General features: G+C 42.6%; 2 protein-coding genes across 3 annotated transcripts in view; both read left to right on the plus strand.

Annotated features, from left to right (window-relative positions):
• The window catches only part of ZNF451 (zinc finger protein 451), a 35486-nt gene extending 30262 nt beyond the window's left edge, over positions 1-5224 (plus strand). For both annotated transcript variants that reach the window (XM_084202822.1, XM_084202823.1), the window contains 2 exons: positions 174-248; positions 2252-5224. In XM_084202822.1, coding sequence (XP_084058948.1) covers positions 174-248; positions 2252-2322 — 146 coding nt within the window. In that variant the 3' untranslated portion in view covers positions 2323-5224. The remainder of the gene's footprint in view (positions 1-173; positions 249-2251) is intronic.
• A 4694-nt stretch (positions 5225-9918) lies between these two features.
• BAG2 (BAG cochaperone 2) lies at positions 9919-17820 on the plus strand. The gene is made up of 3 exons (XM_084202750.1): positions 9919-10207; positions 15902-16011; positions 16992-17820. Exons 1-3 carry the CDS (start codon positions 10044-10046, stop codon positions 17390-17392), a joined length of 675 nt encoding a protein of 224 aa, XP_084058876.1. The 5' UTR covers positions 9919-10043; the 3' UTR covers positions 17393-17820.
• Positions 17821-18069: the final 249 nt, after the last annotated feature.

The raw sequence follows: 18069 nt of genomic DNA on the forward strand, positions 1-18069 counted from the left end.
CTCTTGAGTTGCTGTCTTAAACTACCACTGGAATGTATTTTTATCTTGATTTTTTTAGATCATAACAAGTATACTCTCCAAATCAGTTAGTGTTACAGTAAAAGAAGTGCAAGAGAGGCTGTTAATACCTTTATTAGAAGCAATGTATAATTTCTTTCATTTGTGCATTTCAGGTTTAGATAGTGAAGAGGATGAAGATATGAAAGAAACACTGAAGCGGAGCTTAGAAGAAACAGACAAACAAGAAGGTCTGTCAGTTTTTTCTTTTCTGTATTCAAGAGCACTATTAATTATGGAAGATACAGAAATTGAACTTACAATCAGTTTTGTAGCAAGTGACCTGTTAGGAATACTTTCTAAACTACGCTGGGCAGTCTTGAGTAGTGAAGAATGCTGTGATGAGTTATAAATAAAAAAGTTCCCAACCTGAGAAGCATGCCATCAAACTAAAAATCTATGTCATTGGACACCACAGGGTACTGGTCAATTAAAGACTTTACTGAGTTCACTTTGTACCAGTTTAATATGACTGTGTTGTCTCAGAGCAGAACTATTGACTAAATAGTTGAACTTCTCAATAAATAATTCAAGATTAGATATAATTTCACAATAAAGCACTCTGGTCTCCTGAAAGAGCTGCATAGTTATGCACAAGGTTTAATCAGCATCACAATCTGTCCGTTTACATCCTATTTTATGTTATTTGAAATTGTTTTCATCCTTTTTGCTGTTGAGCTTACTGGTGGTGTTGAGTGTAGTCACGCATTTTTGGTGACAGACCACAGTGTGCTTTGAAAATAATTTATGGTTGAAAGACTTGATTCTGCCCCTCCACCTGATGGAAATGAACTGAAAAAAACCCAAAAAAAGTTGTACAAACTGATTGATAAAACTGATTACTGAATCTTATGTTCCCAGAATTCATTCAGTTGTAAGTCTAGCAGCTGTTACTAAACACTGTTGTTAAATGTCCAGCATTCATCTCCAGCACTGAAAGTTTGGTGCATTCAGGCCCCCGTAGTACTGGGATAGCAGTGGCATCTGGTGCATGCAGGAGGTCCCACTTCTGATTCTGCACTATGCAGGCATCTGACCTTATGAAGCAGCCTGGCTTCAGATGAGTCACAGTTTGGACCTGGTTCTGTATTTTTGCACAGGCTTAGTGGCTAAATAACATATTTTAATGCAAGCAGTTGTCAGCAGATGGTTTTCTGTGTGTGTTTGGTTTTGTTTGTTTCTGTGAGAATGTAATATTTTTCTTTAAGCAACTCTGTTTTATCAGTAGTTCTGGATATTACAGGAAAGTCTAGATGCATGAGAGAGCAGTCAGTGATATGATCTCTGTTCCAAATCTCAGCCTTGCATAAAACAACCCAACAATTATTAAAGTTTTAAAATTCTGTTTCCTTTTTCATATGAATAGACAGATCTTTCTTTTTAATAGGATGTGCTTGTGTCCTACTGAAGCAGAAGATGAATAATTAATGAATGACAGTATGTCTGAAAACTGCTTTAATTTTTCCAACTATATTATTGATATTAATATTTGCTATGTGTACAAACCTTGTCAAATTTATGGTATTTGATCGCTAACACCAAGCAATTAGTGCCTAAAACAACCTAAAAGTAATGCAAAAACTTCTTTTTTGAGTATTATGAAAGCTGTTTGAGATTGTTAAGAAATCAGATGACTGCAATGCAGTTTTCCTCCCCACTGTCAAAACTGTAGCAGTCCTGATCTAGACTATTCTTATTGCTGAGAATGACTTTTTATCTACTTGTCTGGCCTACCTAGTAAGAGTGACAACACTGCTGCCAAGTCAGAATGTAGGTATGGCATATCTCTGGATAAGGAACTGGAATGAAAATACTGAAACCTCTCTGCTTGTTATGTGTATTGTTTTTTTGTTTTAATACTTCATTTATTTTTCTTGGTGCATACATGTGGGTTCTAATCTTGCTATTAGTTTGACCAGTAAATAGAGAGTTGCAATTATGGTCTTAACCTAATCATTGGGCTGCTCCTGGTTAAGACAGTGAAAAGTTGTAGAGGTGTTTTTCACATTTTGTAGTGTTGAAAAGATAGCATAAAACAAGGAGAGGAAATTGTCATCTGTTTCTTAGGGGTTTTTTTTGCAGTCTGCTGACATTGCCCACAGAAATAAGTTCATGCTTTATCTATTAAGGTAGTTGTGTTTATGGCTAGTTATCAATTGCAGTTTGACATTACGGTCTTTTTTTATTTATGCAGAACGCCAGGACACAGAACTGCATGATGCAGAACTGCAAGAAGCTATCAAAAGGAGCCTTGAAGAAATGTGAATGAGGATACTTCAGTACACTAACACCACGCCATCAGAACTGCTCACAAAAAAGAATGCTTGTTCCATCTATTTACAAGGGTTCAAAAATGCCACTTTTGAAATGTCTGTAATTGTTAGATTAATAATCTGATGTCCTCTGTGATATTGATGAACAGCTGGAGTTTATTCATATTAACAGCAATGTGTTGTGTTTGATAAAAAGAAATTTTTAAGCCTTTTCATATTTGTTTCTAAGGGGTGATGACTAAGTCTCTACAATTTAGCAGTTTGAAATTGTTGCCTAATTAGTAGGCTGATCTTACTAGGTATTTTGGGGTTCCTGGTTGTTCAGGTTTCTTTTCTTAAATTGGTTCATGTATTTAGGTTTTTTTTGTCACAAAATGTCATTGTCTTTATTTACTTTTTCATGTGGTCTTTGCAGCAGATAAAAATAGTAAACTCCAGTTATCTCAGATTTGCCTGGCTAATCTTGTTATAAAGAGAAGCTTAGATCCCAGGGTTGTTGAACATATGGCCTAACACTTGCCTGTGGCTGGTTTTACTTCATAGGCCATAATTTTGTCTCTGTCCTGTTTGTTATAAATGTCAAAATCAGGACCACGGGCTGTACAGTTAGTTTACCAGCTTTGTTTTTATAAATGTGTTTGTTTTTTCAAAAGTGGTAGAGTATTTGGATTTGATGGCTTAAAGTTTGATGACTTCATTGCCTCTCCCTTACCTGAGGCAGGAACAACCTTTTAAGGGAACAGAATCTAAATAAACTTCCTAGTTTCTGTTTGGACTACATGTGAGAAGATTTAAACTGTAATATTTCTGTATACTATGGGCTTTGCTCTCTTCTGTTCATGAAGAGGTGGCATTGGATAAATGGATGTAAATGTGCTAATTATTTTTGTACTGTCCTTACTTTAAGTGAAATTATTTGTGTTTAAAATTATCTGTCATCTTTCTGAGTTTTGTTTAAAAATACCTATGCAAACTGTCCAGCTTTACCAGCCTGTTATCCTTCAGTTAATGATTGCTGTCAATCAGTAAGAAATCTCAGTGTAATAAAATGCCAGCCTAATTCTTTTTTATGATTCACTCACCTTGTGAGTTTGCTTCTGCCTGCTGTATCCTTAAATAGTCATTATGCAAGTAGATACTTTTTGTGGAGAATATGATGTGGGGAAGGCTGGATTTTTCTCACTGTTCCAAAGAATCAGCATAACTACAACTGTTGTCATCATGGTTAGAAAAGCTGGAAGACTGGCACTGGTTTATTTCTAATCATCACTGCTATAATTGCTATCTCTGAAGCCAGTAGAATGAAGGAAGAATCTGGTGAGGTATCTAGCACTCCGCAATTGTACAGCTTGAAGAAACTGGTCAAATGCCAGAAAACAGTTTGAACACTTACAGTGCATTTGAGTGTGTCTCCCAAGTGTTAGAGGGTGAACGGGACCTCTTAGTGGTTTTCTCTTGTGCCTGTTGCTTATTTTCCTGCTGCCAGTCTTAGATTAATTGTACTCCTGGTAAAATTCAGGTGTGCAGTTGACACTGCTGCTGAGAGAGCCCTATTTTGGGAGATGTTAAGTTGTCTTTAGCTACTTAATTTACTACTGTCTTTAGCTTAAATCAGTTCCAGTATTTTTCACACTCTTTTTCCTAGAGCTTCTGTTAAAGGGTAGAATGAAACACAAAACAATTTTTATCCTCAAAAGCATATCCTTCTAAGTTTAGAAGTTTTTGAGCAGATTTTTTTTCCATCTAGATCCTGAAGTTTTACATTCCTTTCACCTGAAAAGATGTTTCAGTCTGAGAAAGTTCTTTGGCTCAATGGTGTTTAAAATCTGGATAGATCATCTTCTCCAGATTCTGCTATCTTAGAATTTGATTATGTACTTAATTTTTCATAACATTTTATTCTGTCATAAATTTAAAGTTTGCTTGTACCTGATGGGCCATGACTTAATTGGTTCTATTAAAAGTCCTGTGTGCACACATATTCTGTATACTTGAAGCTCCACTTATTAAATGCATTGTATTGGCCTTGTCATCTGCTTACCAAAACAAGTGGCAATTCCCAACCATTGCTGCCTTGGCTTTTATAAAACAACTAAATAGAGTTCTAGTTTCTCTATTATTTTTATAACAGTAGTCTTCAGAATTAGCAACGTCTTGAAATTTGGCCTCATTTTGAAGAAAAATTTGGTCTCTTTGAGATTCTAAATGCAGATTTTTCTTTGTGAAATTTTCTGCCATCACAGGCTTGTGATACTTCTGTTTCCAGAAGAACAGAGAAAATTGGATTCTTAAAACACTGCATGTACAGACATGTGACTTGTTACTCACCAGCATCTTGTGGTTGAACACCTTCAGCTAGAAAAGTTGTCTTGTAAATGTGTTTCAGAATTCAATGGTTTTGTCTGGTGAGTCTTGTTTAACTGGCTGAAAGTTTTGAGGTTTGTCCTTCATATGCTGAGAAATCTTCCTGCATTTACAAGCACAACCTGTCTGTTAAAAGGGGCTTGCCCAGTACATTTGTACTAGAAGTGACTTGTCATACCCTGTTCAAGAGCATTTGCTTTTGTGGTGATGTTTGAGTTCATCCTTCATTAGCCTGAAGTAATTCAGTAGTGCTTCTTTGTATTTATCTTTAATGAGAAAAGCCTAATCTCTACCTGACTACCACTAGCTCTTCATTTCAGTGCTTTTAATTTCTGTATGGTGCATGTGTTAAGTTTTACAAAACTGAAACTGTGACAACTTGAGATGCTATAAGGCTGTTAATTCTTCAGTACTTTGTTTGCCACATTCTTACAAAGCAAAATCCTTTTTGGTCACATTCAGAGACAAGGTGAGATACTAAATAACCAGCACAACTGTTACTAAAGTCACTGGAGCACTGAAGTGTTATATCTGCCTGGTTGCTTCTGTTATTTAATAATATTAAAAAGAGAGAGATTAGCTGACTCTGAGATACTTGCCTTCTATGTATGTTTTGGGTGGTGGGTTAATTTTCGTAGCTCTTCAAGGAATACAGAAATTACCATCCCTGCTCCTGTAGTGGTCATGGAATGCAAACCTTAATGAAATCTTTACCAAATATAGTGAAGTTTATAGAGGTATGAAGTCACGCCATCGTCTTTCTTAAAAGGAAAGTGTTCTATCATCTGCTTGCAGTGTCCTGGCTATGTTTACAGAGACTGCTGTAAATTGGAAGGAGGTAAGAAGGATGACTGATGAATTGTTTCAAAATTAATTCAGAAAAATTGGCTTACATTAGCACAAATATACTTTCTGGCAATTCTTTCCAGCTAAGCAGCTTTCTGAAAGTCTGCATCTGCATTTTTCTTTGGTACTTCTAAACCCCTTCAAGTTTCCTGTAGAAATTCTTAGTTCGAGTGGTTTGGTGCTCAGTAGTAACAATCTGGGTCAAATAATATGGCCCGAGAAAATTCTAAAAGTGGATGTAAACAAGTCAGCTAATTTATGGCAAATGGCAAGAACGTGTCAAGTGTGTACTTGAACGGTAAAGCTCTGCGTGCATGGAAATTTAATGGAAAGTTCCATTTGTAAATCTGTGCAAATTGGCTTTCACTGACTGCAATATCCTAATTTCTGGTACTCCTTCCCTCTGGTTTTTTGCTCAGAGCTCCACTGTCAATCGACCGAGCATCTGCAGCTGTACAGAATGCACTGGCTCATTTAATCATCGACTTTGCTCCAGTGAGAATGAACTGCTGCATGCCCCAAAATGGTCAGAGCAGCTCTCAGATTGCTCCTGAGACAGAGGGCTTCATTCACACTTCTAAAAGGCCTTGGACCACGGGGCTTGCCCACACAGTAAAACAACTGCAGCGTGTAGAGGCAAACCCAGGGCTAGTTTTAATTAGCATTGTAAGAACAGCAGTAAAGACACAGCAGCACAGGTTTAGCAGGTGTGAAGTAAGGGGGCAGCCTACTGTGATAGCAGACATGTATTTTGATTGAAAACATACCCTGAAAAGTCAGATTGGCCCATCTTTAATGTTATTGTTGCGGTGCTGGGGAGACTGCAGGCTGGTTTTGGTTGGCTGGCCAGAGCCATGGATGCATCCTTCAGCCATTTCTGGGAGTTGTTGTGGTTCCAGAAGACCTGCACACAAGGAAGGTTCTTTAATCACCAAATGGTTTGGGTTGGAAGAAGCCTTAAAATCATCTAGTTCCAGCCTGCTGTGGAGAGGAACACCTCCCACTAGACCAGGTTGGTCAGCATCCCATCCACCCTGGCCTTGCACACTTTCAGGGATGAATCATCCACAGCTTCTCTGGACAACCTGCTCCAGTGCCTCACCACCCTCACAGAAAAGAATTTCTTCCTAGTAACTAACCTAAATTTCCCATCTTCCAGCTTGAAAATACTAAGTTCCTGTAGGTGAAGGCAGGAAAATAATCCTGCATGGCATTTCTTGGGTGTGGACTTTTTCTTTGATCCTGTTCCATGACAGCTCATTGTGTTATGTGACAAGGTATATATCAGGCTTTGAAATAAAAAAAAGCTGGAATTAAGGTGCTATTTAGCAGTTTTACAATTTGCAGTGCTTTTGGTGTAGGTCATCTCCCTGGCTCTGGGATTTCTATGGATACATCAGATGTCTGAGACCTGGGAAAGTTGCTCTTTCTTCTGTCTCAAGGGACTTTGTGCATGTGAATGAGACTTCATTGCTGTTTTGCAATCAGCACCCATTTTTTACAATGCTGTAGTTTAAACAGGAGACAGCCAGTGTTTTCACTGCTGTGCTGGGAATGCAGGAACAATGAGACACACCCTCTCCTCATGGTTTTGCTGGTGCCCATAGCCAGAGCAGGGCTGTGCAGTCCTTCACATGACCACAGATGTGGGCACATGGGAGAAGACAGGTATGTTAGCATGGCATCACCAGCAGTCCTGATCAGGCTTCACCACTGATGGCAAGGAGGAGAATGAAATGTGTGCTTCGTTTCATGCGTGGGGGCCCTTCCTCCTCCTTGCCTCTCTGAAGGACCCAGTGCCTGCCTTTGTGTCCTCAAAATTCCCCCAACTCAGCTGTGAATCACTTTCCTTCCTGCAGAGATAGACTCCAATCTTTCTAGACCAATCAGTTATTATTTTGGAAAAGTGATGCCAATTATGCCTTTACACACCTTGGCAAAAATAGAGGGGATGGGGGCAATCTACTCTAGAGAGCGGGAAAAGCAGTTTTCAAGGTTCTTCCAAGTCTCTGAAAGGGAAAATATCCCAGTTTTTACAGGCAATAATTTCAAGATTTGTCCTGGAAGACCATTTTTGCTTTTAAATATGCATTTTGTTTCCACAGGTTTTCTATTCTTCCTTCCCATGTAGGGTCCTTTTGCTGTTAAAGAGGTTAAGTCAAGTGTGATACATTTGGCAACTTAGAGCTGTTCTGTGCCTCTGATTCAGCTGTTGTAACTTCTACCTGTGTGGAATTAAACCCCAGTTTACCTGGGGAGGAAAAAAATGTTCAAAGCTGTTCAGCTACTTTGATTTCTACTTTTTAAACCCAATCTAATTGATGCTTAATAAATTGGCATGGGAAGAATAGAAGGATCCCAGGAAGTAAATGGTAGCAAACTGTGTGTCATGGCTACAAATGGGTTCTGTTTGGGGTGGGAAATGGTTTTTAATTATCTTCTATAGAGCCTGTAGAGAGATGGATGGAACATTTGTTCCAATGAAGCTATTTCCATGAGCTCACAGGCAATAAGCCTTGCTTATCCAACCACATAAAACAAAGAAAACTCAGGCGATTAATTTAACGAGAGTACTTGGGACATGATATCATTCTGAATGGACGAGCCTGAGAAAACAGCTATTTTGAATCACAGCAGGATAAGCCTACAAAACAGTATCCCTGTGCAACAAAATCCCTCTTAGCTGGGTGCCAAAAATTGGTCTGTTAGAGCCATGGGGTATTTGCCCAAACCTTGTCTTTTGGGATAAGCAAATTCCTTTTTAAATACTCACAGTAGGGGCAAGTAAAACTTATGTGTGACTTGAATTGCTGATGCTTGTGAGAGAACAGTTTGTGCCGTTTCATACAGGAAAATTAAATATGTTCTTGGGACAAGTCATTACTAGATGTAGATCCACTACCTCGGCTACCATGAAATAGGTACATCTTTTCTCTTTGGCATAAAAAGACAACATAAACTACTTTTCTTTCCAGTAAGCTTTTTGTAGAATCCTACAATTACAGCTGATGAAACAGCTGCTTTTCTGCAAGTAGTAGGGGGCTCTTGCAGTTGGCAGGAGAAAGATGCACTATAAGTAGCATATCCAAAGTACCTGTTTTTTTTTTTTTTTAGGAATTCTGTTCAGGTTCTGCTTGCAGAAAGGGTTGTCTCTGGTTTTCTCTCCTTTCAAGCTTCTAGATTTTGAAAGCCCCTTATTTTTTTTCCTCCTCTTTCTTGCACTTTCCATTGTTTTCAGATTTGTAGTTTACTGCTTAATTAGCCTTAAATAAAAATAACATTTGGGTAGTTGCGGGCTTGTTTTCTTTAATGAAAGAGCAAACCAACGAACCAGCCATACAGACCAGTTCTGGAACACAAATCCTCATACCAATAGCCCTCATCTCACACAAAGTTAATACAGATATTGAAAACACTATTATTCCTCCTGTAGCTCCTGGTTGAACTGCAGCCAGAGTTGAGCACGGTTTTGGCTGGTCCAGGTTTTGTTGCTCTGGTCACAGAGGGGAGTGGAGACAGGAGCAGGAGAGCCCGGGGTGTCTCTGTGCCCCGGATGGTGACAGCCCGGGGCAGAGGCACCTCACTGCTGCCGTGTGTGGGCTGTGCGGTGCCCGGGGTGTCTCTGTGCCCCGGATGGTGACAGCCCGGGGCAGAGGCACCTCACTGCTGCCGTGTGTGGGCTGTGCGGGGCCCGGGGTGTCTCTGTGCCTCGGATGGTGACAGCGCGGGGCAGAGGCACCTCACTGCTGCCGTGTGTGGGGTGTGCGGTGCCGGACACCTGCGTGGGGCAGGTGCGGGTGACACTGCGGTGTCGGTCACAGCCGGGGACGCTCGGCTGCCGCGGCCCCACGCGCGGCTCAGGCGGCCTCAGGGTGCGGAGAGGGCCGAGACAGGAGGGACAGGGAGCTCCCGGGGCAGGGAACTCAGCCAGGGGTCTGGAGAATCTCTCCTACCAGGAATACTTGAGGGAGCTGTCTGTCCGGCCTGGAGGAGGGCTGACTGAGAGGGGACCTCATCAGTGTGATTACGTACCTAAAGGATGGTGTCAAGAAGATGGAGCAGCCTCTTCTCCGTGGTGCCAAGTAAAAGGACAAGAGACAATGGGCAGAAACTGATGCACAGGAAGGGAAGTTCCACCTGAATACGAACAACTTTACTGTGGAGGTGATCGAGCACTAGAACAGATTGCCCAGAGAGGTTGTGGAGCGTCCCTCACTCGAGAGGGGCAGGGAGGCTGGACCAGCTGACCCGGTGTGGTCCCTCCCAGCCCGGCCCGTCCGGCGATCCCGTTGCCCCCGGGCCGAGGCGGGGCGGCCCCGCCGCGCTGCGTGAGGCGGCGCCCGCGGGCCCGGCGCGGGGGCGGGGTGGCCGCGGGGGCCGGCGGCGGGGCGGCTCCTTCTTTGGCCATGAGCGAGGTGCCGGCATTCGGCCGCCGCCGCCGCCTGCGGGACGCGGGGAGGGAGCGGCCGCAGCGAGGTTCCGCCGGCGGCAGCGGCGGGTGGGATGGCCCAGGCCAGGATCAGCGCCAAGGCCAGCGAGGGGGCGCAGCAGCAGCCGCAGCAGCAGCAGCAGTCGGGCGGGCAGCTCCGGGGCCGCTTCTACCGCTCCACCTCCATGGCCGACCGCTCCAGCCGCCTGCTCGAGAACCTGGACCAGCTGGAGCTCAGGTGGGGCCGGGGCCGGGCGCTGGGAGGGGGCCGGGAAGCCGGCTGGCCCCGAGCCGGTGGCTCCGCACCGCGGGCCGGGAGCGGAGCCCTCCCCCGGCTGGGGCGCGGGGGGGGCGGTGTGAGGCTTCGGAGGGAACCGAGGGGAAAAAAAGCTCTCCGCCATGGGGGGGCAAAGTTTAAAAATGGGAGCTGCTCTCTAAGGTGAGTTAGCGTGCCCTAGAAATACACGGAAATAGGAATATCTATACGAATGTATGAGAATAGACGTTTTTCAGAGGAAGCGCGAAGGGCTGCTTCGGATCTGTTACCCTTCAGGGTGTGGGGAGCCTTTAGCAGACGGGCATGGGCTCTGCCAGCTGTGACACGGCGGGGACGAGCCCGCGGTGCATCGTGTCTGTCGTCCCACCGTGTCGCCCCTCTCCCTCACCTGCGGGCAGGTGTTTTATAAGAAGGTACAGGAGATCCGAGGGCAAAACGTGGTGTCATTCGGGCTCTCGGAGACTTTGGCAAGCCTTTAAGCTGCAGTGCTGTATGCTGGCGTGTGAAGCTTCTTGTCTTCCGAACCTCTCTTTGCACGTACTGGTTCAGCTGTGGATGTTCTTGTTGTGTTTGTGCCCACCTCCTCTCCTAAAGCATCTCACTATAAAATGTGAACAGCATTGCATTCTGCAGCTGAGGTGCGTTTTTCCAAAGTTATTGTAAATGCTGTGTGAATTTCATCATTGTGCCAAGACATGTCCTGACTTTTTCTGCTACTTGACGTTCCCTAAATAATACCATTTGACATTTTTCCCAGTTTGGCCTCATGAGGGATTATACCTTGCCTTTAATCATCTTCCCTGTCCTCTTAACTCTGCTAAATTACATAGTGTCCTTTCTGAGGTGGATGGATGTGCAGGATGCCACTGATTCACCTCCTCTGGTACTGTTTCAACACACCCTTCCCTTCATTACAGCTGCATATTGATCAGCAGCTTTCACAGAACCGCCCAGAATGTTTCTAGGACTTTCCTGTAATTAAAAGAGCTCTGTGGGATGCAGGAGTTTTATTTCCCCTTTCTGCCTGCATTACTTTGCATTATTCAGGAGTGGACTCGATGTGCTGTTATATTAGCCTTTCACTTAGCTTGATTAAATCTCCTTGAAGTCCTTTGCAGACTTCTCTGAATTTGACTAAACAAAATCACTGTCTGCAAACAAGTATCACTGCTTACATCCAGGTCTAGGCGTATGATGAATATATAATCTAAAAATTAGCATGAGAATATGCAAAAATGTGTTTTAGATTTGCTGAGCGACTCTGAAACAAAGCAGACAGTTTGGTTAGCCAGCAATTAAATCTTCAATTAAACTTCCCAGTTTGCTGTGGTTCTTTCAGACAGCCATAATTCCAAATGTGGAATAGTAATGAGAAAAAAAAAAGTCTAATTTGATAAAAGTCACTCAAGTCTTATGGGTTTTTTTCCTATTCACAACTAATTAACATGCTTCGTTTCAAATTTATTTGAATGACAGGAGGAAAAACTTCCAAACTTTCTCCTTCTCCAGCTTGTTTGGTTTTGCTATAGACCCTCAAGATGTTGCTTGTAAATATATAATAAGTAAAAATTTGTGAAACTGAACAACAGCCTTTAATTAGAACCCTCAATAATCCTCAGTTCTCAAGTTGCTTAAGGTGAACTGAACTCTGAAGCTAGCTTCATCCCTCTGGAAATCACAGGATCTCAGGATGGTTTGGTCACCTAGTTCCAGCCCCCTGATATGGGCAGGGCACCTTTCAGTAGACCAGGTGGCTCAAACACCTGGCCTTTAACACCTCCAAGGATGGAGAGTCCACAACCTCTCTGGGCAACCTGTTCCATGACTCGCCATCCTCATAGTGAGGAATTTCTTCCTGATACCTAATCTAAGTCTACCTTCTTTCAGTTTAAAGCCATTGTAAACTGCTCCAGTTTGAACAGCCTTCCTTTTCCTCCCTTTCTTTCCACTGTGAGAGCTTCTTTTCCAACAGTAACGGGGTATTTTTGTACCTCCCTGATAGATGTTTGCAGAGGGGATTTCTTCTGCATGGAAAGTGAGCAGGGAAGGGGAATCAGTTTGGGAGGGAGTGCCAGGGAGCGTGTTCCCGGGGCAGAGGTGGCGAGGGGGCAGGTGGCACGTTTGCCCCTTGTAAGGGCTTGGACCTTGGTGTTGCCGTGGCTGCCAAGATATCTCAGGAGCAGCTGGAAGCCAAACCAGAGGCTCTGTTTATGAGTCACTGTGTTCTGTTGGTTGTGTTAGTGAAAACACAGTTTTAGGTGTGATGATACATGAGGTAAGTCAGATTCTGGCGGGGTATTTTTTATCTTCATTTTTTGTACTTTTTATCTTGTTCTTTGGATCAACCGTGTTCCGCCACCATTCATTCCAGTGTTCACAGGACTGCTTACCTGGGAGTGGACACTCAGCTGAAGGAGCTGAGGATGCCAGGGTGAAACCCCCTGTTTTATCTTCCTCCAGTATGCCTGAGTAACTCCATTTCAGGAAAGAAGCTGCTCCATCCTCAGATGTTTCTTATTTCCTTTGAAAACTTATCTGAACCTCCAGCACGTGGGCTTTAATAGTGGGTTGTTTAAGTCAGTCAGTAGCTTAAAGGACAGAGTTATTGCAGCTGTCCTAAGAAAGTGGGTGTCAAGTTTCTCATCTGGAAACAAAAGCACAGCCTGGTCCACCTGTTTCTCAGGGGAATGCTCTGCTCATGTAAATGGTATGTAGCAAAAAAAGGCATTGCTCAGCTAATTGCTCACAAACAGGGAAAATCAGGAGTAAGGAATGTCTTTTTCAGTGTTAAGTAATAGATGGAATATTTAGTTGATGTTCAAAGCAACAAATACAATCCAAGTAAATATATGATCGGAGGTTTTCATCTCTGAGGAAAAAAGTCTGTACTGCTGCATCAAAACAATTGATAACTGGGCATAAATATGAGTATTTTGTGTTCTTTTATCTTCACCTTTGATTCTTTGGTTGGTTGTTTTTTTGAGACTTGGATTGTGTTTCCACCCCTTCCCACATCAGTCACCACTGTTAGAAGTTTAAATCTTCAAACTGTTTTTTTTTTTTGCGTCCCCCACACAATGAAAAGAAAGATCTACAGAAACCTGTGAAGTTAATAAACCATGAATTTTTGGAAAGAAGTTATGAGAACTGACTGCATGGGTGATCCTGACACATTATTTCCTGAAGTTGGTGTGACTAGTTTCCATTTTTTTGTTGGGTTCCCTCGCCCCCACCCCCACTAGAGCACTGTTCTGAAGTGACCCTGTCCCATTGTTGTGTGGCACTCTATATTGCAGTTTAGAAAATGATAAAAATAATTCTGGAGTAGCAATTATTGCAAATAAAATAGTTCTTAAGATTTGGTTATATTACCTTTAGTAAGTTAATGTCAATCAAAGCTCTAGTTGGTGAACTGTGTTATTCTTTTTTTTCAGTATGCAACATTAATTCTTATAGTTTGGCTTTTAGGTCCTACCTCACATACCAAGCTGGCCTTTGGAAGCAGTGATATTTTAGGCATCTCTTTAGAACTGTACCAATTCAGGATATATCCCTGCAATGCAGCTTTTCCACATTCTTCTTAGGACCCAGCAAGGCCTATGGAAATCATGAACTGATCTATCTACTGAAGGCAGAACTTTACTTTTTACATCAGTACCATGATACAGAGAATCTGATTTTAAAACACTATCAAAATTGAAAGTTTGCACTTCAGAATTTTAATGTACAACTTTTCAGCGACTAGTTTTTTTAAAAAGGCATGGGAAGGCATTTTGAAAATATTATTCGACTTCCTAAATTATAAAGTGGAGACATCTGAAGTATGAAATGACTCCACCTGCCTCATTGCTCTTATTAACCAGTCCAAAATAATAATTAAAAGTATTTGCTCTTGGCATGAATTTGCATTGCATTAACTTTTCCTACTCCTCAGAAAAAACTTTAAAGGCTGGGCCTGAAGCCTGTGCTTTCACTGACTAAATTAGGTTAAATATTTTGTAAAACAGACTTATTTCGTGAGCAGGCTGCATGTGAAGAGTGACTGTATCCTCAAATGCTCCTATTCTGCTTTCACCCTCTTTTCTGTTACTGCTGTTTTCCTAAAGTTACTGCCTTCAGCCAGTCTGTGAGGAAGGAGCAGCAGCTCTGTTCCTGTCCCAGGAGACGCACCCTCATCTGCAGAGACAGCAATGAGCCACTGCTGTCTCAGGGCAGCGCCCAGAAATGTTGAAGAGTGTAGAGCAACTAAGAGACTTAACAATGTTTTGGTTTGTTTCCCCTTTTCTGGCCAGGTGTCATAAACATTTCAGGATAGATGGATGGATTCTCATGATGCAGCTAGACCTCCTGAGCTGTGCATTGCAAGCATCTCAAACCATCAGCCAGGTTCACATGATACTCTTGCTTTTGTGTGGCCTGTGAACACGGAGTTGATGGTTTTGATGCAACTCTTGTAGCCAGTTCCAGCTTGGAAAGCCCTCTGCAAGCCCCTACCCTCAAATCTCAGAGAAAAGCCAAGGCAGTGGGACATTTCCCTTTTTGTATCTGGTCAAGTAGTGTTGCATTCGAGTTCTTTTCCATTATTCAGCTGAATGCAAAAGCCCCCTCTTTAAAACTGTGGTGGGGAATAAGATGTGAATTAAGAAACTGGACTCCGATTTCTCATGGGGCATTTTCACACTGCCCATGGTGAGCTGAGTCTGCACTTTATGCCACAAGGAGAGCAGGCTGTGGGCACAGAACCACACACCTTACCAAGACCCAGTAGTTACAGTTTCTGATGGACTTTCCCCTTGTCCTCACTGCATTGCATGTGAGTTTCAGCACAGTAATGGGACTGGTGTAGGGGTCTGGTTTCAGGAGGGGCCGAGTTTAATGCTTCCTTGCAAGCCCAGAAATAGGAGCTGCACCCACAGACACTTCCTCCCTGTGTGAATTACAGTGAGCATTGTTCCATGGAAAGCACCAGTGACAGTGGGAGCAGGCAGTCCAGCATCTTCTCCCAGAGAGCAAGGCACACCACTTGTGTTGGGGAAAGCCTTGTCACGTTAATAAAAGTGTGTGAGCTTTGTCCCACTCGCAGGGTTTTCTCCTTTCTGAAAGGCGTTGTTTGGCGCACTGCAGTTTTGTGGAGTGTTTGTTGCTTTGCAGGTGGATTCTGTGGGTTCTGCTGGCCTGGCGGTCACACAGGGAGCCAGGGCCCCTTGCTGCCTCCATCTCTGCAGCTGCCACCCTCATTACCGAGTTCCCTGATGGGGACTCAGTCCCTTTCTCTCCTGGTTAGGCAGCTGATAATAATTGCCAGTTGCCTACAGGACTTCTGCTATGGGGCTGTAGTACCTTCAGGCTCTGCATATCTAGATTAACCACAGAGTAGGAGAGAACAGCACTGTCAGTAAAATAAGAGTTAAGTCTGATTGAATCGCTATTGTTTCCATTTGCCCCTCCATCTGTTTGTTTTTTTAAACTATACCGAGTCTTGAAAAGTGAAGTTAAGATAGAGAAGGTCGTGAAGTCAGAGAATCTGTCTCATGGATAACCAAGAACTGACTGCACTTGCTCTAAGCTGAGGTTTAAAACAAGAGTTCTTTGCAGCTATATAGGTGAACAGCTTTTTTATTATTTAAACATTTTGTTTGGTTCAACCATGTACAGGGTAGAGGCTTTCCGTGATGCAGCATCTGCCATGGAGCAAGAGAAAGAAATTCTGCTTGAAATGATCCACAATATACAGAACAGCCAGGATATGAGGCACATCAGTGAAGGTGAGAAGCTGCTTTCTTGTGCCCTCCAACTGACCCAAAGTCTAATCAGCCATGTTTTAGGGAGCAGCTCTTTGTGAGCAGCACTTTGCTGCTTGGTAAGGGTGCAGCACTGGAGCCAGCTGAGGTGTTGAAGTGTTACTCATTATCCTGAGATCTTCTCTTCTTGACTAAATTCGTGCTCTTCAGGTGGATGGACTACCATGAACATCACTACTGTGTATGTGAAAGCATATACTCAGTTCACTGATACATTTTCAAAATCAAGATTAACATTGCTCTGCTGGGGGAAGAGTCATTGATGATGATGATGATAATGACAATATAGATGAAAATGATTTTGACTACAGGACAGGCATGAGTGCTACGAAGCGTACAGCCTGCAAGAACCTGATGATTAATATCATTGTCATGGTTGTGTGATTCATGGCTTTAGATATATTCCCTAAACCTGATTATTAGGTGCTTTAAATTGCTGGTTTATTGGCTCTTCAAGAGCCTGCATTTCGTATTTTTGAAAAGCAGCTATACTTTCAGAGAATAGAAAACCATTTTTTTTCATGGCCTCTTATTATATCTTGTTTTCTCTTTATGGCCTTCTGGGGTATTGTCTAAATCTCTCCCTCAGAAAGACACAGAAGTCCTTAATGAGCTAGTTCTGTTACTGAGTGTTTTCTCATAATATTGTACGTTTGCTTTAAAGTGACACAGCAAGCATTGTGTCAGCAGTGGAAAAACATTGCTTACAATTTTAGTAGAGTTTAATACCTCATTTCAAATCAGATACTGGCTTCTATGAAATGAGTATGACTTGGGCAAATGTAAAAAGCTCATTTCTGCCTTCTGGAAATCTTGTTGATTGTCACTCACTTAAAAAAAGATTGTTTACTGCTAAGTTATAGCAGTTGCAGTGTCTTGATGATGCTATTTGCACAGGAAAGTATTTACCTGTAACCAAGAATATTTTCTGGTTTTGAATTGAGGTGAGAGAGAAGAACTTAATTTGACTGCTAATCGCCTGATGGGCCGAACCCTCACGGTGGAGGTTTCCGTAGAAACCATCCGCAACGCGCAGCAGCAGGAATCCCTACTGCACGCCACCAAGATGATCGACGAGATCGTCAATAAACTCCTCGATGATTTGGAAGACGCCAAAATGCGCCTAATGTCACTTTACGGTGCGTGCACGTCCGACGTGCCAGCAGGACCCATCGATCAGAAATTTCAGTCTGTGGTCATCGGATGTGCCATTGAGGATCAGAAGAAAATCAAAAGGCGCCTAGAGACTCTGCTCAGAAACTTGGAAAATTCTGAAAAGTCTATCACATTGTTGGAGCATCAGAAATCATCGGTTCGGCAGTCTTGCAACAGCAAACAGGATTAATGTATCCTCCTGGCTACTTCTGGCAAACCACAGGATGAGCAAGTGCCCATAAAAAGCACACAGAAGCCAAGAAAAGAATTCTCTGTACGAGCACACACGTATGTACACATCCACATGCACCAAAGTATCTTTGATTGCCAGGTACAAGCATTTAATGGGTTTTGGTAGCATTGGCATTTTCTTTTGGCAATAAGGAATGCTATCAGTTCTTCTGTAGAGTCGATACTGCTCTGTTGCAAATTGTAATTGTGCTTCTGCTGAACTGACAGAAACTGAAAATCTAGCCTTTCCTCCATTCTCCTGGGTTTTTTAAACTAAAGTTGTTTTGTCCTATCATGAGATTTCGGCTTTTCTCTGCTGTATACATAGTGTGTGAACCAGACTTTTGGGGACAAAAGAAAAATCATGGCAATAAATCAAAAGAATTAATAAACCGTCTATGGTATTTTCATAAACAACACTGTGTCCTACTCATTGCCATTAATAATTTTGCACTTTTTGAATATTTTGAATAAACCGATCACAGTACTTTCTAGAGATGGGCAGCTACCTCCAGTTTGTAACTGAGGAAATTAAAACAAGCCATGTATCCCAGGGATCACCAGGCTAGAGATGACCTGACTCTCAAAATCCCCCTTCCCTGCCTAGTGAACCATTCTGCTCCCACAAGCTCATTG

Source organism: Fringilla coelebs (assembly GCF_963513975.1).
Source record: "Fringilla coelebs genome assembly, chromosome: 3".
Classification (NCBI taxonomy): Eukaryota; Metazoa; Chordata; class Aves; order Passeriformes; family Fringillidae; genus Fringilla; species Fringilla coelebs.

Bases quoted from the DNA above. Each gene is read 5' to 3' on its own strand.
- BAG2 (XM_084202750.1), top strand. From the start codon at position 10,044: ATGGCCCAGGCCAGGATCAGCGCCAAGGCCAGCGAGGGGGCGCAGCAG. The intron at 10,208-15,901 runs GTGGGGCCGGGG...AACCATGTACAG, and splicing joins CTGGACCAGCTGGAGCTCAG to GGTAGAGGCTTTCCGTGATG. The intron at 16,012-16,991 runs GTGAGAAGCTGC...TTTTGAATTGAG, and splicing joins TATGAGGCACATCAGTGAAG to GTGAGAGAGAAGAACTTAAT.